General features: G+C 56.4%; 1 protein-coding gene across 2 annotated transcripts; it reads right to left on the reverse strand.

Annotated features, from left to right (window-relative positions):
• Nucleotides 1–471: 471 nt before the first annotated feature.
• Nucleotides 472–21,315, reverse strand: EIF3B (eukaryotic translation initiation factor 3 subunit B). 2 transcript variants are annotated; one of them, XM_026489015.4, is made up of 19 exons: nucleotides 20,847–21,313; nucleotides 16,531–16,723; nucleotides 14,751–14,870; nucleotides 14,410–14,467; nucleotides 14,109–14,237; nucleotides 13,687–13,844; nucleotides 10,938–11,069; nucleotides 10,791–10,857; nucleotides 10,383–10,429; nucleotides 9,248–9,458; nucleotides 7,953–8,025; nucleotides 7,085–7,207; nucleotides 5,526–5,604; nucleotides 4,708–4,846; nucleotides 2,912–3,037; nucleotides 2,331–2,408; nucleotides 1,927–2,035; nucleotides 1,565–1,681; nucleotides 472–913 (listed from the first exon to the last, which is right to left on the reverse strand). In XM_026489015.4, the coding sequence occupies exons 1-18, from the start codon at nucleotides 21,247–21,249 to the stop codon at nucleotides 1,578–1,580; spliced, it is 2,349 nt and encodes a 782-aa protein (XP_026344800.3). In that variant the 5' UTR covers nucleotides 21,250–21,313; the 3' UTR covers nucleotides 472–913; nucleotides 1,565–1,577. The 2 variants fall into 2 exon arrangements, with proteins under 2 accessions (XP_026344800.3, XP_057171258.1); XM_057315275.1 differs by having other exon boundaries at nucleotides 472–2,035; nucleotides 20,847–21,315.
• Nucleotides 21,316–22,399: the final 1,084 nt, after the last annotated feature.

The following is a 22,399-nucleotide window of genomic DNA, read 5'->3' on the forward strand; positions in this document are numbered from 1 at the left end:
CGTCTGCGGCGTGCCCGTCCCATGCTTCGCTGCTTCCCAAACCAAGCGCTGGGCTCCCGGACAGATAGACGTGGAGCAGCGGCAGCTGACAAGGCACCGACGCGTAGCAGACATTGCAAATAAACAGGGGCTGAGGTTACACGGACTCGTTCGCCCCCTTTTCAGGAGAATCAAGTTAGATATTCAGAGGACCACACGATAGTGGCTAAAGTGACAACTCTCAGGGACAGCGTCAAATGTGTACAACTCCAAGGAAAAGTCTAGAGGGGTTTTTCTCACCAGGTAAAATGAGCTCAGAAAACAAAAAAAGCTGAAAACCTTTTTTCTGCACTGGTGGGGCTGCTGCTTTACTCTACAGAGCTCAGCTGCACACACACAGCCACACGACCAGGTTGGAGGCCCCCCTCCTCGCCACGTCGCCCTCGGGGGCCAGGCCGCTATGTACGTGTAAAGACAGCAGAAAGACGATGGTTCCGTACAGGTTTACTTTTATTCCCACGCTCAGCCCACTGGGAGAAGCCAGCACAATGTGAACGACACCAGGACACCGCGGGGTGTAGCTTCCCTGCGGCGCCCGGACACTGCCACGCCGGCCCGCGCACGGGGCAGGACGAGTCCTTGAGGACAGACCGCTAGGCTGGGCCCCTCAGGAAGATGTGAGGGGCCACCGCGGCAGTGCACGAGTGTGAACACTGGTGGCGTGATTTTAAAAACTCCAAACAAGAAAAAATTGAAAGTAGTGCCTTCGCCCCTCCCCCGTGGTGGAGACCAGGGGTCAAAGGCACAGAAACGTGTGGCGATGGGGGAATCCGGACGCACAGTCTAGAGCGAGAGATAGCACAGATGAGAATTCAGGCATCGTGCAGGCTTCCTGCAGAAGGACGGCCTGGTTCCAGCACACGACGCAGGGACGCTGCAAGAAGGGAGCAGGGCTTCACTCTCTGCTCCAGGCCTTGACAAGAGGCACGTTAGCAACAGCGACCCCTGACGCGCGCCCAGGCGGGCGGCCACCGACCACACCGTCTCAGGAGGCCTTTGGAAGGGATCCCCAAGGTCCACTTCAACCTGATGCCGGAGACGAGCAGGAGCAGACGGCCCGGGGGAGCAGCCGCCACAGCCAAGAGCCGCGCCTGAGCTGCCACGCTCCCCTGCAAGCCACCCCGTGCGCGTGACTCTGGGTCCTCGCACGCTTACCGAGGAAGCGGGAGTGCCCCGCCTCACCCGACTGACCGGGTCCTGAAGGCTCCTGGGCAGTCCAAGAGGCCTTCTCTCGGCCAGACACCAGAGACTGTCCGCAGCCGGCCTCCTTCCCCCTCCCCAGCCCCGTGTCTTATCCACAACCAGACCATGCTCACAAGGCGCCCTGCCCTCAATCTGGGGCTCAAGGCCCCGGTGCTCTCAGAGGAAGAGCTCCAGCTCTGACAGCCGGGATGTGCACCGGGCCCTCTGCAGCTCCCGCACGAGGGCCACACTGACCCCAAGGACGTGAACCTGGGAACTTCCTCACTCGAGGGACAACACAACACGTCAGGGTCCTACTCGTCCCCATCTAAAGAGATCTTACCACAGTGCTAGGGTCACTCCTGATTTCCCAAGGGGATGATCTCCTCGGTGACGAAGAACTCGATGGTCTCCTCCTCCCAATCCTCCACATTGCTGTCCAGCTCATCCGTGTCCACACCTGCGAGTGGGGGAGGAGGGTGACACGGCGTGGATACCCACACACGTGCACCCGCACACCCGCATCAGCCCAAAGCCTGGGGTGAACACAGCAAGGTCCCCTGCAGACGACCGTGGGAAACTCGGTTCCTCAACAATTTAAGGATCTTTGCAACACTGGACACTTAACTTGAAAACTCCCACGACAGGACAGAGAAACGTCTCTGTAGACACACACTCTGAAACACGCATCTTCAGCTAAATTACCTCCTCGCAACTCCAGACGTTCGCTCTTCTGCTCCATGTAGAGTTCTTGGGCCATTTTCCGGTATTTTCGGAAATCTTCCATCATGGTGCGTCTTCTCTCCACCAGTTCCTGTGCGTGGAGTTGGGGGAGGTCACGGGGCTGACAGATGCAGGTTAGGCCGGCAGTAATGCCCACCGCACTGGGTACCGTGAGGACTCCTCTATTTAGAGAGGCTCTCGAGACGGGAATAGAGAGATGTGCTCTCCTCCTCCTTCCCCTCACTCGGGCCAACCCCTCCGGCATCTGGATGGCCAGCCACCCGGAGATGTGCGCACGGGGGCAGCATAGCGCGTGCCCGCTGCAGACGCTGCCATCCCCCCAGGCCTGACGCCAGCCCTTCCCTCAGTCCCGGGAGCAGGCTGACCTTTGAGGCTTTGGATTGGCTCAGACGATCCTTCTGCTCAAAGATCTTAGAGTATTTCTTCAGATCCTTTTTAATTTGCTGAAATAAAGACAAAGACAAACCACTCAGGATTTAAACGTTCAAAGCATCTTCACAGTTGCCAACGTGCAACTCCTCAGCATTGTGAGCACGTGGCTGCCCACGAGCACGCGCCAGGCTGTCCCGCAAGTTTCATGGCAGCTAGCACCCACCTCTCCCGGGAGCCACGTCCCGCGAGCTTGGCCCTGATGCCGCACTTCACCGTGACTGTGCACAGGCGGACACCCTCTCCCAGCACCGCCTGCATGGCTTACGTGCCCTCGGCTCCGTGCAAGCGTCCTAGAAGGGCACAGCCACGGCCGGGCACAACCTGCAAACCCACGTTCACGATCCTGAAACCATTCCTCCCCGTGGTCTCTCCAGTGCTTTCGCATCTCTTCAAACGGGACCCCAAACATCCCGTTTCCGCTGCTCAGGTGAGAGCACCCAGAACAGCGCAGAGAGGTCTCTTCTGTGAGCGCCACGAGGGCGTCCGCGTTCCCCCGGCCCCGGGGGCCCCAGACCTTGATCTGATCCTGGCTCAGGAGTGTGGGAGGCCGCGGTCTCCACAGCAGCTGACAGAAGCGGTCCTTGTTGTTCTTCTGCAGAAGGCGACCTTGGAAAGTCCACAGCCAGTACGCGTTGTCCACCTGCGAGAGGCAGAGGCCCAGGCGCTCTCACTGCCAAGAGCCCCGGCAGGACGTGGGCTCCTGGGACCTGAACCCTCCCAGAGCCCAGCACACCCCAGGCCTCAGCCACGCGCGCCGAGCGCCCACACGTGGCCGCACTGTCGGCACCTGGGAGACCACAGTGCGCTGCGCCTGCACGCGGCAGGGGGATGCGGTCCATAAACCCGACAAGAGGTGACGTGCAGCAGCCCAGATGGGCTCCCACGGCACGGCCGCTCCACCGGCCTGCAAAGGGGTGCTCCTGCCTCGGCACCACTAACTACGCCATGAGACCACTGCCTTGCCCGGCCGCCGTCTGTCCCGACAAGGGGAGCGGTTCCGGTGCGATCTTGCGGCACTCCAGCACTTCGGGAGCATGCAGCATTTGACGCCGGCCCACGGTCTAGAGGATTTCAGCACCAGACGGCACTTAAACATGTGTAAACACACTTGGGCATGGTCCATGCGCAGGTCCCAATACAGAGACTATTCTCAAGACACTGTGTTCAGTGACATCTGTGGAGTCTGAACTCCTGCACATTCGTGCTTTGTTACACAGAACCGCCCTAACTTGGTATCTTAGGCTCTGCATACGTGCACGAGCTGGTTCAAGTCTCAGCACCTCCAACAGCAAGAAAGACTAAACATGAAAGAAAGGCTTGCCAGAGCTCACCAACAGCCCGGGAGCACTGAGCGTGGCAACACCGCGGCAGACACGCCCGCACACGCATGCCACAAGGAACCAGCTTTGCACACGGCCTCTCGCACTTCTGGAGTATGGCATTTCTTTCATTTTTCAAGTTATGGATGTTTGAGACTGAAGAAATGTGTACACACACGCATTTTCACGTCCTTTCGGAGAGTCCCAGACCCTTGGGCATGCAGTCCTCTCTCCGGTGGCTCCCGTGTGCCACGCATTCACCCAGCCAACCCGACTAAACGAGGACCACGTGCCAGGGAGGGCCAGAGAAAAGGCCCTTGCCCATATGACACTGCGCTCCCGCAGAAAAAGGAAGAAAGAAACTGCTAACAGCTGAGGGGCCGTCGTGCCCCCGAGCACTGGGAAAACAGAGCACGGCCGGTGAGCGGCACCCCGAGGCAGAAGCACCACGTGCATAGGAACCACGTTCCGGGCAGGGGAGGCGCACACATGGGCCACGCATGGTCGTGCCACACGAGCAAAGGCCGCCACAGAGGGCCCAGCGAGCTGGGCTCCAGATAAAGGTGGTCCACACCAAGAACTTCTTGACGGTAAAATAATCATGCTGGGAAAGCGTGTATACAGCACGGCACGACCTCCCCCTGCCTCTGAGCCACAGAGGCCAGGGCAGGTGAGCTTTCAGCTGCCGGGAGAAACTACAACCTAGAAAGCTCCCCGGCTCCTACACCAGAGGAAGGAAGCCTGGACTCAGGCTGAAGCCGGCCTATGACGCGGTCCGACTCAGGAAAGAGAAATCAAGGAATGCCAACCGACTCACGGAAAATCTGGCTGACTCAGGGGCGCTACTGAAGAGCTTTTTGGGGCAGCCGGGCAGGGCAGCGACGAGCGACTACCGGTGCCCACCCCACGGAGACCCGGGAGGGGAGTTGGGGACGCCAGGCCCGGCACAGCCAGATCCCACACCGCATCCAAGGTACATGGGGCCCCGTACCTTGTGGCTCCACCAGGACACAGAGGTGACAACGTAGCGCCCAGTGGGGTCCCACTCCACGTCGGAGGCCATGTAGTGCTCTGCAATGTTCATGACCGTACAGTCCGAGGTGTCAACGAAAGCCAAGGCGCCGTTCATACTGGGGAGACAGAGCAGAGTCAGCGCGCACACCCTCCTGGCGGCCTGCGCCTTAGAGGCTCCAGGGCAGACGCGGAGCCGGAGCCTCGCCGTCAAGGACGGCGTGATCGGAGCCCTCTACCTTCTGAGGGTGCCGGGAACAGAGCCATGGCGAGCGTGCCAGACGAGGCAGAACCTCTACAAACACTGTTAAGCATCCCCGGTGAGGTCAGGAAAGGGGGCGACTGTGCGTTCTGCTAACGCGCAGCCAGACACAGGCTCTTCACGCTCCCACGCGCGGCTGGGGCAGCGGGGGGCACAGGAGGGTGAACACGGCCACGCTCCTGGTCACGCCGCAGAGACCGGCTCGCGGCCGTCTCCCCCAACGGCCTTCCCACAAGACGGGGGTCTCACGCCAGGCTCACGGCTCTGCCAGGAAGAGGTCTTGCTCAACCCCGAGGAAAGCACAACACTCACTCGTCTGCCAGGGCACAGACTGAAAACACTCGCGAGGGACTGCTTCCAGCCCAAGTCTGGGCAAGATGGAAACACGATAAATTCCCAACCACCAAAAAAAGGGGGACAGTCCTTTCACGCAAGGACACCCCATCACGGTGTCGAGGAGCCGCCATGACCCGCAGGGCCCCAGGTCAGGGTCCCCACAGTGGTGCTCAGTACAGCAGCAGGCGGCAGAAACCCACCTCCTCAGACCAGCCAACACGACGAACTGTCCCTGGGGGCTCCAGAAGATGGTATTGGCCTGCTGCTTATCAAACATTTCTGAAAACAAAGAGCGTCTGTTAAGTCTCTGTGAAGGCGCGGAGGCAGGGTTCGGCTAAGACGGGCGGCGGGCTCACGCTGCCCTGCGGGTGTGTGTCCTCACAGTACCCACACCGGCCTGCGGTCCACAAGGACAATTGTGGAAAACCCCCGGGCTGAGTGCACTTATAAGTCACGACCTACGCTTCAAGAAAAGAGAGAGGAGACATTCTGAAACCACGTTACCGTTTGCAGGAACCGTTCATATTCAAAACAATTTACTTCCCAGGGAAATCACAGGGAGGACTCACCGTAAACACGGTCGCGGGGTCTCCACACGAGGGTGAGGAACCCACACCCCCACCAAGTGCAGACGCGTGACCCTTTTAAAAAGCCCAAGATCCATTCTTCTAAGGACTCAAACACCTTTTTCATACACCGTGGTTATAAAAACACGTGAAAGCCACCATCTCTCACAACACGCAGACTGCCTCCATCCTACGAGGATCCCGCAGGGCCCCCGGAGGGCGGACAGTTAGCGATCAGGCTTCACCCTTGGGTCTCCAGTCAAGGGCACAAAGTGAACCCCCCAAGCCTGACCTGGGCCTGCAGCGGATGGCACGGACAGGGAGATTTGGAAAGGTGGCACGGCCTGCCGGGCAGGATTCTCAGACCAAGATGAAGGTGGGACAAAAACCGTTAAGATGTCCCTGAACAACTACGGATGTGTCAGCAGGACACACGCAGTCATCCTTCCAAGGTGGGCAACCCTTCACGGGTGGAAGGTGCTTCTACGCTGGCTGTTTACAAACCTGCTTTCTAACCACAGATGGTGCCAACCTTCTGGCAGCCTAGAACAGCCCCTCCTTCCTCCTCCGTCGCAGGGAATTAATAGTGCAGTCGGCTTTGTAACAGCCTGTCTCCCGCAAACACCGCTGAGCTCAGGAGATAAAAGCGGAGCTCGTGGCATTCTCTTGGGTCAAGCTCAGCACCCGAGCCGCCGGGTACAGGGACACATGGCCTATGTCCGTTGCCACCGTCCCCACATGACGCAGCAAGCAAGCATTCACCCCACAGTGTGCACGAGGACCTACTGCACCCTGAGCTCTGTGCTAACGACACAGGACGACCCAGAGGAGCCTGCTGCGGGCAGGAGCAGGTCGCCAAGGGAGGCCAGGGAACGAGGGGGGGCCCCTTGCAGGAGCAGAGCATGGCAGGCACGGGGGGCCCCCAGCCCAGAGACAATAGCTGTGGCCACGAGAGGGAGAGCACGTCCACTCAGAGCCCCTCCTGAAGGGCCCAGTGGGAGCTCACAGAGGGACCACAGCCCGTGGCTACCACGAGGAAAGCTAGAGCCACGGGGCCCTCTCGGCTGTGGGACAGCCTGAGCAGCAGCTCCCAGCCAGTGGAATACGCATGTGGAGCAACCCTCCAGAGGGCCCGTCTGCCTGTCCGTCCATCCTCCCTCCCGGGTGCCTGTCAACGGGGCAAGGCTACTTACTGATAAGCTCAATCTTCCCGTTGTTCTTCACGTGGTAGAAGGAAACGGATATCCGAGGAGCCTCCCCGTGCAGCACAGCAAACTTACTCCCGTTTGGCTCCCAGGCAAAGGCTATGATGGTTTCTGCAATCAAGAAAAAGAGTAAGTTCCATGTTCTCTTGGTCGTTTAATGAAATAGTGTTCCTAATCAAACAACATTCCTGCACAGCCTTCACTACTCAACGAGAGGAAACGCCCCAAATTCTTAAGTTTGTTAAAAAGACCACACAGCGAGCCTAGGAACAAGGGTGCGGGGAGCTGGATGAGACCACCCCGGCCCGGCAGGAATGCCATGTAAACGTGCTCCACTGGCTGGTGCCCGCCACCGATACAGGACTCCATGGCCCCCAGGATATAAGAGCACAGGGCGGCCAGGCTGTACCCTCTCTCACTCTGTGCTCCCCCTCCTCTCTGTCCTCCTCTCCCCTGCAAACCAGAACACAAACTAAGATAGAAAACTCAACCAGCAACACAGGCTCCATTCCCACCTCGAGGGAGCAGCGAGCGCCTGCGTGGCTGTAGGCCCAGAATAAAGCTCTCCTCACCCGAGAACCCGTCTGTCACATGAAAAGCCCTTCTGTTGCCGGTCACTGCGAGCGTCAGGAAAACCTGTTCCCTGTGCGCCCTCACAGCGGGAAACCGGCGGGGACCCTTGCTCCTCTGCCGTGCAGGCATGTGAAGAGGGAGCGGGCGAGCCACATGGCAGCCCGGGAGGCAGACAGTACGCGGTCAGGGCCGTGGCCACCTGCTCAGGTGGGGAGCGTGGGGCACCCGGCCGAACAGACCTCACATGGGGACCGCCAACCACAAAAAACCACGCGGAACTTGCCTTTCATTTCCACCACGTCGACAGGTACCTGTTTTTCCCTCATTCGGAAAATTTCAAAATTTGTGACAACACCCTGTTCAGGAGAGAAAACAAGGGGGTGAAACAAAGAGCTGAAAGCACGAAGAAACTCACCGCAAGGACAACGTAACAGGACGGAGGCGGAGGAGAATGTGTACGCGGTTCCTGAAGACGGGACCGCGTCTAATGACGCAATTCAACCCGGCAGGCTCCACCGCCACAGGCGCCTCCGGGTGCTGTCTCTGTGCAGGACAGCGGGCCCCCCCCCCCCCCGCCCTCCCGCCACACTCCTGCACAGAAGCTCAGGGCTACACACTGCAGCTTGTCTGCCCATCCGCAGTGCCCTCGAGGCCCAGCAACGGGGAGGGGAACACCCTGCAGCGACCTTCCGGACACGGGCGTTTAACAGAAACCAGGCTGCTGCATCGTCCCGGACAGCCCAGGGTGGAAATGACACGCAGGTCCACCCGAAGGCGAGTGGACGCGGACGGGCGCAGCCACCCAGTAGAGCACGACTCAGCCCTGACCCAGAACAAGGTGCAGACACCTGCCACGGCCTGGGTGAGCCCTGAAAACGTGCTCAGTGAGGGGAGCCAGCCACCATAGGCCACACGCTGTATGCCACCAAGTGTCCCGGACAGACGAACCCACAGAGAGAGAGGAGGTGCAGGAGCGGGTGTCGGGAGCCCGGGGCAGTGGGGCACTGCAGTGCTGACGGGTGTGGACTTGCTCTTTTTGGGTGATGAAAACACTCTCGAGTTAAGATCATGGCGAGGGCCACACAGGTCTGTGAATGGACCGAAAAGCCACTGAACTGTGCACTCTGCAGGCCGCGTGCTATGGCATGGGAACTCCGTCTCAACGGTCTCTTTTGCTCAGGGAGGAGGAATACTTCCACGAGAAGGAGCAGATCATGCAATTTGATAAGTAGAACATGAAATCATGCAAACAAACAAAAACAACATGGGTGCAGAACTGTGTCCAGCAGGCTCCTCTTTGTGCTTAAACAGGAAGTTAAGAGAAAAACCCTTTTGTTTTCACCCTCCGTGAGAAGACAGGCGGATGCCTGGACCCATCCTCGCAACCTTGTGAATGGATCACCCACTCCTCGGCCAGAAGGTGACGAGCTCCAGCTAGGACAGGCCAGCTACCCACTTTCGATAAGCAGCGGGTCTGAAGATGACCCACAAACTCGAACAAATAATCTGCTAACACCTTCAAACTGGGGGTGGGTCTGGAGCTGGAAGGAGGGGCCTCTGCTCGGGGCATCCACTCACCTGGGTCCCTTTGGGGGTCCTATCCACTTTAACACACAAGTAATCCCCGTTTTTCTGCCAATGTAGCTTGCAGTCCACCACGTTGAACAGATTCCTAACCCTGATCTCTTGTCTGGTGGGCAGTTGCATCAGGGTCACCCTGGCCGGGATATCTTTGTCCTCAGGCACCCAAAAGGCGATGATGTTACCGCCAGGAGACCACGAGAAGTCCCTGCAGAACAGAGAGAACAGAGCGTCAGCCAAGGACTGGCTAAGACGCTGCCAGGAAGGGAGCGCAGCGGAGAATGGGCTCACCAGCCGGAAAGCAGCACGACGTGGCACTTCACACCACAGGGCAGCAGCCAGCCTCCCTGAGAGCTGGTGGCCGCCCGTCTGCTCCCCCACCACCTGGAGCATCAGTGCGCTCACTCTGCCAGCGAGGGGAGGTGGTGGGGCTCCCCCCCACCACACCCTGTGGCTGCTGGACCCTGGCGGATGCCCGATACTCTCTACGACACTAGAGGGGAGAGCACACCTCAGAGGGCGCGAGGACAACGCCCTGGGCCGTGCAGTTACCCAGAGGCCAGGCACCCTCACGAACCACGAAAACTACCTTTACTGTGACGGTGCCGGAGAACCAATTCCTGGTTTAGTTTGTATCGTGAGCCACCCTTGTGCCCGAGAACTCGATGCAAAAGGAGTTAGAACCATTCGTGTCCCCGCACGGCTGGCACCTCTCTACAGAGACAGGCCACCCTCGAGACGGCACGAAAGCCAGGTGTGCCTGCCTCGGCCATTCACCAAAGGCCACCTGAGGCCCCTGTTCGGTCAGCGGAGCTCACAGAAGCCTCTCAACTAAGTGGAGTCCTTCAACCTCCGCCCCCCACCTTCCCCAAAGACGGCAGCCCGGGTCTCTGGTCCCAAGGCAGGAGCAGGACACAAAACAGAGCCTGTGGCCTCACGATGGGTCTACACAGAGGGAAACGCGGGCCATGAGGCCGGCAGAGCTGCGGTGTGCCGACAAGCAGGCCGGCGGTGGCGGGCCTGGGCCTGCCGTGGCACCCTTGTGGCTACAGTTAGGACAGCTGCAGAAGAGCCAAGTGCTAGAAGAGGGGGTGCCAGCTCCTACCGCCCGCCTGTAAAAACACTCACTTACTTTATGCCGGAGATCTTCAAGCTCTTCTTGTCCAACAGGCCCATAGACTACAGAAAAACACGGGTTACAACGGAGTTAAATCATGCCACTGTCTCCATAACACACCCACGTTTTCACAAAAAGGAAAGAAGAGCTTCTAGAATGAGCCCAGCAAGTAAGCCTAGCGGGGGACACACAGCAAGGAAATAGTTCACCCGCAGCAGCAAAGTACCCATCTCCAAAGCCCCTTCTGTTTCCTCCCGTCCCGGACCGCCGGCAGCAGCACAAGCATATCTGGGGCCGGAGCTCCCCTTGTTCTGCACACAGGACGCTGCTCTTCCCTTCCCCTCGCCCACGAGACAAGGGAAGCACTGCGCCCCCAGCAGCTCCCACGGGTGAGGCCACCACTCAGGAAACCATGTCACTTACGGGAGTTTCATAGATGCTAAGAGTATCGAGTGTCATTCTGGCAAAGAATTTACCATCGTGGCTCCACCTGAGAAAGAAGACAAGTGCCAGGCTCTGTCAGGAGAAAGGCTCCCACAAGTGCGCTGTGGGCCACTGTGGCTTACTCACTTAAAGATAGGCCAATGGGCTGAGCTTTCGCAGTGAAAACCCCTCTTCTTCTGTCCAGTCAGGATGTCCCAGATGATGATGGCTTGAGGGTCATCCTGAGTGTCCATCAGGGGGCTGAATGTCACCAGGTATCTGTCACAGAGGGGATGCTGTTGATAATCCTGTCCACTGCCCCAGCTTCTCTTCCCCGAGCGCCGTGTTGTGTGCGGACAAGGTGAGCTCATGCACCCACCGAGCCTCCGCTCCAGGCTGCGCCAGGCCCAGCGGGGCTGGCAGAACAAGCAGGACTCTGGCAGCCAGCACGGCCTCCAAACCCCGGCTTCCAGGAAGGCTCTCACACCAGAACCCGCTCCGACCACAGAGCGCACCACCTCCGCGGCACCAGGGCATTCCACGGGGTCCCCCCTTAAAGGGTCTCCACAAATCAGGACGCTGGAAGACCCAACAGGCTCCAAGCCGAAGTCTGCGTGTACGCTCTAGGAGCGCGGTGCCACTCTCCTACTTGATGGTCACGGACGTTTAGGTAGAGGAGAAAGGGAAAGGAATAGCCCCGTGGTTTCAAAAGCCAGCATACTTCTATCTAGCCCAAGCTCTGTGCCAGGGCCTTCTCGCTCACACAATGCTGGCTCGTCCACACCCAGGGCACCCGCTCACTTTGCTAACACGGAGCGCTACCACCTGAGCCAGGCTGTCCTCTCAGAACCGGAGGCAGGAGAGGCAGACGCAAACTCGAGGTGCCCCCTAATCATCAGATGCGCTGATTGACAATGAGGGCCGGCGTCACCCCCGCACAAGTTACCAAGTTCCCTCTAGAGACCTATCCTGTCCGCCCGCGTGAACTTGATGTCGCCACGCTGAACGACAGAAACTGCTTGATCCAGCGCTTATCTGAAAAACAGACTCTGCACACTAACTTGCAGCATGAAGCAAGCACTCGCCGCCTCACGCACATGCAAGGGTTTCCCGTGGTAGGCACCTTGCGGACAGCGGGGACACGAGGATGAGTAAGACGGCCCAGGTGCCAACCGTGAGCGGACAGAGGTCGACACACGCAAATGACAGCCACGCACCACCCGCCAGCCGGACTGCCCCCCCCCCCCACATGCCATCTGTGCACAGAGTTCAGGAGCCTCCACGCGCACCGGGCTTTCACACGCGGCTGCTGGAAGAAGCGGCTCAAGCGTCTGTACCAAGCAGATGCCAAGTGCTTGTGAATTCGTGAGTCCTCCAGGAACACACACCAGAAAAACGACTTTATCAAAAGTAGGAAAAGCCCATCACATAGAACTCGCGGTTTACGGAAACACAAAGATGGAAGGAACCAGTTACGTGATGCCCTGAGGAAGGACCGGACGCCCCCCCCCCCCCCCCGCCCGTCGCCCCAGCCCTGTCTTCCTCACAAGCCACCACCAAAGCACCACACAGGAAGGGCCGGCGCACAGGGCAACAGGTGGACCGCACACTCGAGCGCTAGGTAGGGCCGGACCCAGCTTTGAACACTAGCCACCAATGATGCCGACTGCAGGACAGCTGGGGAACCTGAGTGCGCATGGACATTAAAAGACACTGAGGGAACTGGTCAGGACTGCCGGGCGGGAGAAAAGAATCGTAACCACAGAGAAGGAACACCTTCACTTGGACCGATGCCTATTTCCTAGAGGAACCCAGCACTAGTTCAAAATGCCCAAAACAGTTTTTTGTGGGTTTTTTTTTTTTAAGATTTTACTTATTTATTTGAGAGAAAGAGAGAGAAGGGAAGACAGCAGTGAGGAGGAACAGAGGCAGAGAGAGAAGCAGACTCTCCACTGAGCAGGGAGCCCGACGCAGGGCTGGATCCCTGAGCTGAAGGCAGATGGTTCACCGACTGAGCCACCCAGGCGGCCCCGCCCTAAACCGTTTTGAAACAAATACAGCAAAATGAAAAACCATTAAGACTAGATACTTAGCATATAAACGTTACTGAAGTCCTCTCTCTAGTTTTCCCAGCGTTAGAAAAATTTTATACCAAAAAACTCAAAAGCAGAGCAGGTGCAGGAGAGCCACGTCTCAGGAGCCTGGGGACGTGAGGGGCCGTCACAAGCCCACGATGCAGGCAGACCAAATGGTAGGAGGCTGAAACACGACAGGGAAGGCCCGGGGACAGCCGTGAGCGGTGCAGGAGGCGTGTCAGGCTCTGAAGCCATCGTGAGCGGTCAGGAAGACCCTGCCTGGCCCTGGAAGTGCTCTTTCAAGCTCCTGGTCCTGCACCTGCTCCCACAAACCTTTGTGGCCTCACGCATGAGGAAACGCCATTCACAATGACATTAGATGCAAGACACAAGCCTGGACTAGATCCAGAACTGAGGGGACGGAAGTTTTACAAAGGCCATTACTGGACCGAATGAAATGTGGGAACACGGTGGTACTTAAGAAGTAGCAGACAGACACTGCAGTCGGGGCGGCACCGTGGACAGGCGAAGGGCTTTCCCTGTCCCTAGAAATGCACACGGGCTGACAGGGACTCGATGCTTCCACTTACGCCCAACAGCTTAGGACAAAGTCACGTGTGTCTGAGCGGAGAAACGATAAAGCGAACCCCACAAAGTGCTAGTAAGTGGGGAACACGGGTAAAGAGTACACACGAGCTCCCTCTACGCCTCCTGCAATACTTCCATCAGGTTTGAAATTACTGCAAAATCTGAGTTGTACAATTACGCAGAGGCCGGCACAAAGTAAGAACGGACTCCACCTGACTTTCCTCACCGCTTACCTTTCACAAGGTGAGAAGTCAATGAGCTGAACCCCCTGGTGGCTGAATCTCTGGATTTGTTTGAATTTCTCTCCACCCCAGAGAGCAATGCCTCGCTGATGGAACGTGGCCAGGTAGGTGCCCTTGGGAGACCAGCGCACATACGTCTCCGTCCATCGCTGCGGAAAAGTAGCCGGTGTTAACATGACCACAGAACACCAGCACAAAGACTCCTCCTTCTGTAAGGAGCTGACTCCTCAGACTCTTAACTAGAAAACACAAGAAGCCTCCTCACGTCTCATGGCTTATTTCAAAACCAGAAGAGCAAAGGATGTTGTTCTCAGGGATGCAGTCTGGAAGAACATGACACTAAACCATGCTCGGGTACCTAGTTTCCTGCTGCGGAAAGACAGATTAAGTCCCCACGGGCAGCGAATACCCACCGCTCTCTCTTCGATAGAGACAGGATCCTTCACATCGTTCCAGAATATGGAAGTACGGTCTCCACTCTCAAAAATGACACTGTACTGATCTCTGCATTCCGCCTCTTCAAGCCAGTAACGTAAATTTCCCTGGAAAAAGAACCAAAGGCAAGGGACAGAGTATGTCTCATCAACTTTCATCCCAGAAGCCGTATTCCTGCCTCGTGCTCCCGGAGGTCTGATCGACACAGGCTGGCAACGGCAACCCCTGAGGGGCTTGCCCCGCAAGCCAAGGGGCTGCCCAGCCTTCCCATCCACGTACCAAGTCTTTGAAAGGTTGTTTCTCTGGAATATCCCACTCATCACTGATAGTCATATACCTGGAGGAAAACAAAGAACTGATTAGCAACACGCAGCACGACGACAAGGGGGGACAGCGACACTGGGGGCTCTAGGCCACAGTCAGTGCGGCGCCGCCCCTTGCCCCCTTGGGGGTGGGTGAGGGCTGCCACTGGCCAGGAGTGCCAGCGGCTGGGATGGGAACAGTCCCGTGGCGGCATGCCTGAAGAACAGAGCCACCTGAAAGCCCAGCAGCGCGGCCCCAGAAGCGCGGAGCCTCCCAGGCCCGGTGAAGGCCCAGGCTCTCGCCCAGACGGAACTTACTTGTCAAAGTCCGTGAAGAGGTTGACCCTGAACGTGTGCTGCTTGTCCAGCTTGTAGCCGTCAGCATTCTTCACGGCGTCCAACGCGTGGGCGGGAGATGCATACTCCAGGAACGTGTACCTGAAACGAGACACACACAAGTGCAGACTGGGAGACCAGGCGGGCTGCGCTCAACGCACCGAGACCCGTCCATAGGACTTGTGAGCACCGTCGAGGCCTGGGACCCATCTACTGCCACATCCCCGGAGTCAAGTCACCAGCAGAGTGGTTCCCTAAACACACACGAAATCCTGACAGAAGATCCAAAATCCCTAATGCCATGACCACAAATCAGACAATTAACAAACCAAAACGTTTACTAGCTTCACCGTGGTAATGGTTTCACGGACGCATACGTGTCAGAACTTATGAGGTTACGCACTTTAAGACCACGCAAGTATACTGCACGGCAACAAAGCTCTGAAAAAATCTGAGAACGTGCGTAGTCTGATACTGTGTACTAAAAGGAAAATTACAGAGGCGCCTGGATGGCGCAGTCAGCTAAGCGTCCAACTCCTGGTTTTGGCTCAGGTCATGACCTCGGGGTCGTGGGATGGAGCCCCATGTCGGGCTCCACGCACTCAGCACGCAGTCTGCTTGGAACTCTTTCTCCCTTCTCCCTCTGCCCCTCCCCCCCAAATAAATAAATCTTTTATAAAAAGCAAAATCATAAAGGCTTTCAGAGGATGCTTTCTTGTAACAAAACATACAACACAAGCAACTGCTTGCTGGTCAAAAAGAGATTATCCTTCCACCACCTGATTTCTAAGACAGAAAATGCAAGGGGCATAACCTGCATTCGGCAGTTAAAAAAAAAAAAAGATTTCTTAAAAGCTATCCTAGGTAGATTCAAAATCTGAATTAAAACAGCATAAATGTTATCATCTTCTCATTCCTATCCTGTAAAAGACGATTTGCCTGTACTCTCCCGAGACCGATACCACATGAAATTCTAACAGAGAGAAGTCCGACGAGCTTGTGGAGCAGCAGAGAGAACTCGTGTTCTGCTGGTCGACCAGAAACCGTTAGAACCACCCGAGCACAACGTGATGTTGTCTCGTGGGACCGCAGATGGAGCAAAGCCAATTCCACTTCAAAGCATCCAACAAGGAAAAGCTCACACCTGTCCTGAAGGGGTAAGACTGTTCCTAACTGTGAAACGCCAAACATCAACTCCTAGAATAGCCGCGTGATAGGAGAGAACAGCACAGCACCGACAATGAAGGAACCAGAGTCACATTTACAACACACAAAACCTCACGCTGAATTTAAAAAGCAAACTGTAGGACACGTACCTCGTGGTACCATTTTTAACAGATGTGCTAGTTAAGGTAACAGGAGGGGACAACCTTGCTAATTAAGCAGTGACACACAGCTTTCACCTCGACTGTAAGAAGTGTCCCCATCTCAGAGATTGAAAATGTGAGGGGGGGAAGCTCATTTCAGAACCAATAAAATACCATATGTAAAATTTTCCTGAAATCTGCCAGCTTCCTATCTGCCGGTCTCTTTATCCAGGATGCACCTTGTGTCAATTACCGCTCTGATGGCAGAAGATCGAAATCTTTTGTGGCGGCTGGCCCACAATACCCGAATTCAAGAACCACAGGGATCTCCGGCTGCCTGTCTGGAGCCCTCAGCTGGGGGCGGGGAATCAACAAAGAGCAGAACCGGAGGCGAGGTGCGCCCAGTGGGCGTCCGCAGGGACCACGGCGTCGTGTGAGGGACCAACACCACTCACCCTTTTGTCTTTCCATCCTCCTCCGGGTAAAAATCATTTGTGATTTTCCCAAACTTGGAAAAGATCTTATGGATGACATTTTTGAGCTTCTCCAGGCGGTCGGGCCCCACCTGAGGGACGTTGTCGACCACGATCACCGAGTCGATCCCATCAGCCTCCTGGGGCCGGTCCTTGAGAATGTCCCCCAGCAGTTCTGTACGGGTGGAAGATATGACAAATGACTTTTTTTGGACCAAGCAAAACACTGATACGTTGGTTTAGCACGTTGAACAAATTTCCAAGAAGTAAAAAAATGAATAAACGCTTTCACTGTGAACAAAAGAAATCATGGCCCTGAACTGAATCAAAATTTAAACTTAAAAAGTTAGGAAAATTTTAACTCTTAATGTTCCCTTTGTCCATCAATATGTCCATTCATTCCTGAAAATAATGGAAGATTTTAAATGAATTTTTAAAAAGACTTAATAACAAAATGCCAACACAGAGGACGGGGCCTTGCTCCAGGGAAGCGGGGCGGCACCCGCTCGATGTGAGCCTTCTCTGACCCGCCCTGAATCAAACCCACCAGCATGCACTTTCTCCCCACTCAGCTTAAGACAAAACAAACAACTGGAAGCCAACGCTCTCTACAACACCTTGTAAGCGAGGAGACGACAGAATCCACAAGCTCCTGAGGACAAACAGCGATGCCCCTCGCTACGGACAGCGTCCTGAAGCCATGAAATGCCCCCCAGGGTGCTTGGGACACAGTAAGTAGTAGGAGTGAATCATTATTTTTCACAACTACACTAAAAAACTGAAAATGTAAAAACAAAACAAAACTGAATACGTATTATGTTCATGTCACCTACTTTAAAAATTAAGATCATTAAGCCCAAATCTTAAATACTCAAAGGTCTTAGGTTGGCTTCCTTTCCATAAGGCGACTGGCTGGATGAGAGAAAGGGGACCAGGAAAAACAGCGTGCCGGGAACGGAACACAGGTGTGGGAGCGGACAGGGCGCAGTCTGTCCAGGAGATGCAGTGCCACCTGGGGCTGGCCCGCCGCAGTCTGACCTGCGGCCCACTGCTGGCCTCGAGGTCTTTGGACCATGAGGCTACAGCACCAATAAGCCGCCTGGCCTGCTGCTGGAGATGGACATTCCTCGGTCACAGAGTATCGGAGGAGATCTTTCTAACACCAATCCTGCACAAACCCTCAACCCAGTTAGCTAGTTAAGAAAGCTATAAAGTTACAAAGCACTGGCTACATGAAGAGCTAAAACAGATTAAAGCACAGGGTCAGATGACGCTACCTCAGTGCATACAGTCCAGCTGAGGAATGGTGGTGGCTTTTAATTCTGTGCTGTGTGTCCTGGAACCTAACTGCTACCCCTAGTTTTGAACTCTACTCTTAAGAATTTCAACAGGCTAAACAGGATCCATGTCCGAAAATATCCCTTGTTGCATTTCATTCCCACAAGTTAAGATGAATTTTCTCCACTTTTGTACTACAAATTTCCCCTAATAAAAAGTTAAAAAGGGCACCTGGGTGGCTCAGTCGTTGAGCGTCTGCCTTCAGCTCAGGGCGTGATCCCAGCGTTCTGGGATCGAGCGCCACCTCAGGCTCCTCCGCTGGGAGCCTGCTTCTTCCTCTCCCACTCCCCCTGCTTGTGTTCCCTCTCTCACTGGCTCGCTCTCTCTGTCAAATAAAATCTTAAGGAAAAAAAAAAAGTTAAAAAGGTCTTTCAAAAAGGAAAAAAATCTTTTAATTTCAAGAAGCAAACCCTGCTATAAACTCTAATTAATTTCAATACTTTCATAAATGATATTGAAAACATAACTCTAAAAAAAGAACTGCCTCTTAAACTTCAAAGAGGCTAAAACTGAAAGCAAGCCATGAGCAAAAAGAAGGAAAGCGGCCAACCGGCCAACCAGAGTCGCTGCTGTGATGGGAGACACCTTCCCCAGAGAGGCTGGAGTCAGCTCCTGGGTCATTCTTAAAGCTCACTTACCATACAATTAAATGGCCTGTTTAGCCTGATCTGAATTTACAAGGTTTACAATAAAAAGCTCAGCTTTTATACAAACTGTGGACTCCTTCCCACAATCTCTAAGTGTCTAGCTTATAAGAACGTGCCCATATACGGTGAGTGAGGAAACACAGCAACGGCACGATGAAGAGACACATTGCCTTCATCATCACCAGCCCAAGCGTCTGGTTACTCTTGCCGAATGGATTCCCAACCTGGCTCCAGGAGAAACAGGAAGAAGCAATTCTCAAAACTAAATACCGAACGTAAAGATAAATAATATTTGACAGGCCCCAAAAGAAACCATCTTGAGCTAAGAACTTTGGTCATGGGGGTGCCTGGGTGGCTCAGTCAGTTAAGCATCTGCCTTCGGCTCAGATGGTGATCTCAGGGTCCTCGGATGGAGTCCCACGTCGGGCTCCCCGCTCAGCGGGGGGGGGGGGGGGGCGTCTCTGCTTCTCCCTCTGCTCACTTGCTTGCTCTCTCAAATAAATAAAAATAAAATCTTAAAAAAAAAACCAAAAAACTTTGTCATGTACTTGTCTGGCTGAGCATCAAAGGCAGCTGAAAATTTAAACGGATGACTGATGACTTTGGGAACACGGCAAGTGGGCAAGTCTAGCGTCTCGGAATCAGGAGTCAGGATGACCACGCTGGAGCTGCTGGCACCTCAAGAGGGCTCTTCGTTGACACCCGGTCCACTTTCAAAAGAACCCATCCATACCTTCTGCATCTCGCTCTGACCCCACAGGGCAGTTCTCATTAAACACAAACTGTACTTGGGCTACTGACCACAACCAGACGGACTCAAAAACACCAGCGATGTGCTCAGCTTGAGATCCCCACGACCATGGGCCTTTTGGGGCACTCTGCAAAAGTATCAGGATCACAAGGGCCCCCAGAGGCCCTCCCAGCAGTCGCTCGGCCTGGCTGGCTTGTGCCCACATTAGCATCCTGACTGTCACATAGCCCAGTTCTGGGAATAATTCTCATGGTAGTAATCTTGTGCTCAAACAATTACTTTTTAAAAAAACAACTACAGAGTAAAACACTCAAGGACTCAAAATGGACTTTCAACTCAAAACGTAGATTTTAAAATATAAGAAAAATTGGTGCAGTAAAAATGAATGCTGGTCAGGGCGGGAGAGTGTGGTGGGGGTCCCGGTGACACCGCCTCCTTGTAAATTCTCAGCGACCCACCACACCACTAAGAGCACATTTTCTCGCAGGTAAGGGGCTGCGGCTGGACCAGCGACCCAAGTGTTCCTGAGCTGTACAGCTTTTCCTGCTGTTCACACCACGCTCTCTTATGAAACAGACCGTAAGGAAAGTGACAACAGCAGCTAGCTCTTCAATATTGTGTTTAAGTTAAAAGTAGACAATGCTGTTGATTCCTTATGTTTTTTGTTTTACTTGAGATTCTTTGATTCTGACTCAGTCTCAGTGTTATCAGAGATGATACTTCAAAAAAACGTATCTTTATGTGACATCTTAAGTTCTTGGTGTAGCCTGAACAACTTCACTGATGGTTTATCTTTACTATTTTACTATAACGTAGAGGAATCCACTGACATCCTCAGAGCCCGGAGAGTTCAAACGGCTAAACACAAAACATAAACGAACAAAAACAAATGAGCTTAGCCACCTACAGAAGTCCTTAGGAGACAAGCTCTCAGGACAAAAGCAGACATAATACCTGTAAACTGAATCAAGGTAGAAAGGAAAGTAAAGCAAACTACAGCGCGACAGTAAATTCTGAAAAGATCATCTGCCAACATCAGGACAGTAATCTGACTACACACTTAGAACCAAACAGGAATGTGGCAGTCAGCTCCGGAGTCCTGCGAAGGAACTCTCCGGAGGCAGAAGCTTTCGTGCAGCAGGGGCAGAGGAACCCAACTCTGCCGCAACCTGTTCTAAGCCCAACAGGTGTCCACACGAAGTCAGTCCCAGGCCTCTGACAGGTGTGGTTCGTCACTCGGGGCACCCCGGCCTGCAGACAAGGAACTGTCACCCGAAATAGTGCGACACGTGGAGCGTCCCGCTTGGCTCGACCCTAATTGCCACACACGGCCGCGGCTCCGGCTTGAGCGCTGCCCCTCCATCACCACCGTCCAATCCTAGTTCCAGTTCACACGGGAGACCCCCAAGTTGTCCCAAGTTGCCCGCCACCCCCCGCCTTATCGTGGAGAAAAGAAACAGGAAAGAAAACCCAGACGTCCCCAGAAGGCCGTCCGTACGCGCAGTACGACAAGTGCAGCGCGGGGACGCCCCTGCCGCCCACCCACCCCCATGTCGCCTCACCTTCCTCGCTCACGTCGTCCACGAAGTCCTCGGGGTCGCTGAAGGAGGGTTCATCGGCGCCGCAGTCCTCCCCACCCGCCCCCTCGGAACGGGCCTCGGCCGCCGCGTCCCCGGCCTGCTCCGCCGGGGCCTCGCCCGCGGCCAGGGGCTCCTCAGACGGCGGCGGCGGGGACGAGCCGGGGACCGAGGCCGCCCTCTCTTCCCCGTTGGCCGCGGGCTCGGCGGACTTGGCCAGCACGTTGGGCTCCGGCCCAGCCTCCGCGTCCTCGCCGCCCGCCGCTTCCTGCGCGCCGGGGCCCGTGGACCGCGGCGGCTCCTCCCCCGGAGGCGGCTCAGCGGCCGTCTGCGGCTGCTGCCCGGGCTCGGCCGCCTCAGGCGCCGCCACGTTCTCCGCGTCCTGCATGGGGCCGCCGCTGCCGCCTCGCCCGGCCTCGCCGCGCTTCCGACTCTCCCAGGCCGCACCGCGCGGCTCCTGCCGCCGGGCCATGTGCGTGCGGCGGGTCGCCCCACGGGGCTCGGGGAGGGGGGGCGCCCACGCCCCGATGCTGGCAGCGCGCCCCAAGGGAGCCGGGGGTCACCAGCATGGGCACCGAGGACCACGACAACGCGCTCATGATGCGCGCGCGCCTGGAGCCCCGCAGCACACTCGCAGGGCTGAGTCCACAGCCTCACGGGGAGCCGCGGCTCCCCCCGTCCGTGCTGCCGGGTGGTTCTGTCCAACATGGCGGCCACGCCCTGCCTTCTCCCGGCGGGCGCCGCGCCGCGGGCTAAACCACTGCTGAGGCCGGGGAGGGGGCGAGCGCCCGGCCTACTAACTGAAACTGCACGGACACAGTGCTCTACAGGACACCCTAGAAAAGTTACAGGCTCCGCGAACACGCGTGGTTGTGCGGCCTCAGCCTTTCCCCAAATACTGTCGCTGACGGGGTAAGTTCCCCCTCTCCGGGTGGGCTTTTAGACTCGTCCACTGACTGGGCAAAAGAATGGACGATTCCAAAATAGAAAAGGAACTCCCGGAGGCCCAGAGACGGCCAGCACTGCCGGAAAGACTCCTGTCTGGCGCCACACCAAAATGAAGGAAACTCGCTTGAATCACTTACGCCGGAGCCCACGGCGCCGGCGGTAATTCCGCCTTCCCCCATTCCGATGGGCACCGTGGTTCGGCCCGCGGGAGGCCTCCGCCCTCACACTCTGGAGCGCGCCTTGGGGAGGGGGTCACGTGGGTGGGCGAGGTCTGCCGCCGTGGGGTGGGGCCTGCCGCCGCGGGGTGGGCTGCCGCGGGGCGGGGCCTGACGCCGCGGGGGCGGGGCCTGACGCCGCGGGGGCGGGGCCGGCGCTCTTAGGTGTGGCCGGGTTGCGTTGGGCGCCTAGTTGGCGGCGGTGGGAAGGGGGAGGTCGGTTGGGGATCGGTGTGTACTGGGGACCGAGGCTCAGCTTGGGGACGCGGGACGTCCGGAGACGCACTGTGGGGAAGGCCACACAGCCGCGCCGGTGTGCCTCGGGCCCCTCCACTGCGCACGGAAGAGCCCCCAGAGCTACATTTAACGTCAGAT

Source organism: Ursus arctos, unplaced genomic scaffold, assembly GCF_023065955.2.
Source record: "Ursus arctos isolate Adak ecotype North America unplaced genomic scaffold, UrsArc2.0 scaffold_2, whole genome shotgun sequence".
Lineage (NCBI taxonomy): Eukaryota > Metazoa > Chordata > Mammalia > Carnivora > Ursidae > Ursus > Ursus arctos.

Excerpts from the sequence above, each read along its gene's own strand:
- EIF3B (XM_057315275.1), bottom strand. The coding sequence starts at position 21,249 with ATGCAGGACGCGGAGAACGTGGCGGCGCCTGAGGCGGCCGAGCCCGGG. Across the intron at positions 11,070-13,686 it reads GACTTCTCACCTTGTGAAAG|ATACCTGGTGACATTCAGCC; the intron begins GTAAGCGGTGAG and ends CCTCTGTGACAG. Across the intron at positions 5,605-7,084 it reads CGGGAAGATTGAGCTTATCA|AAATGTTTGATAAGCAGCAG; the intron begins GTAAGTAGCCTT and ends CTTTGTTTTCAG.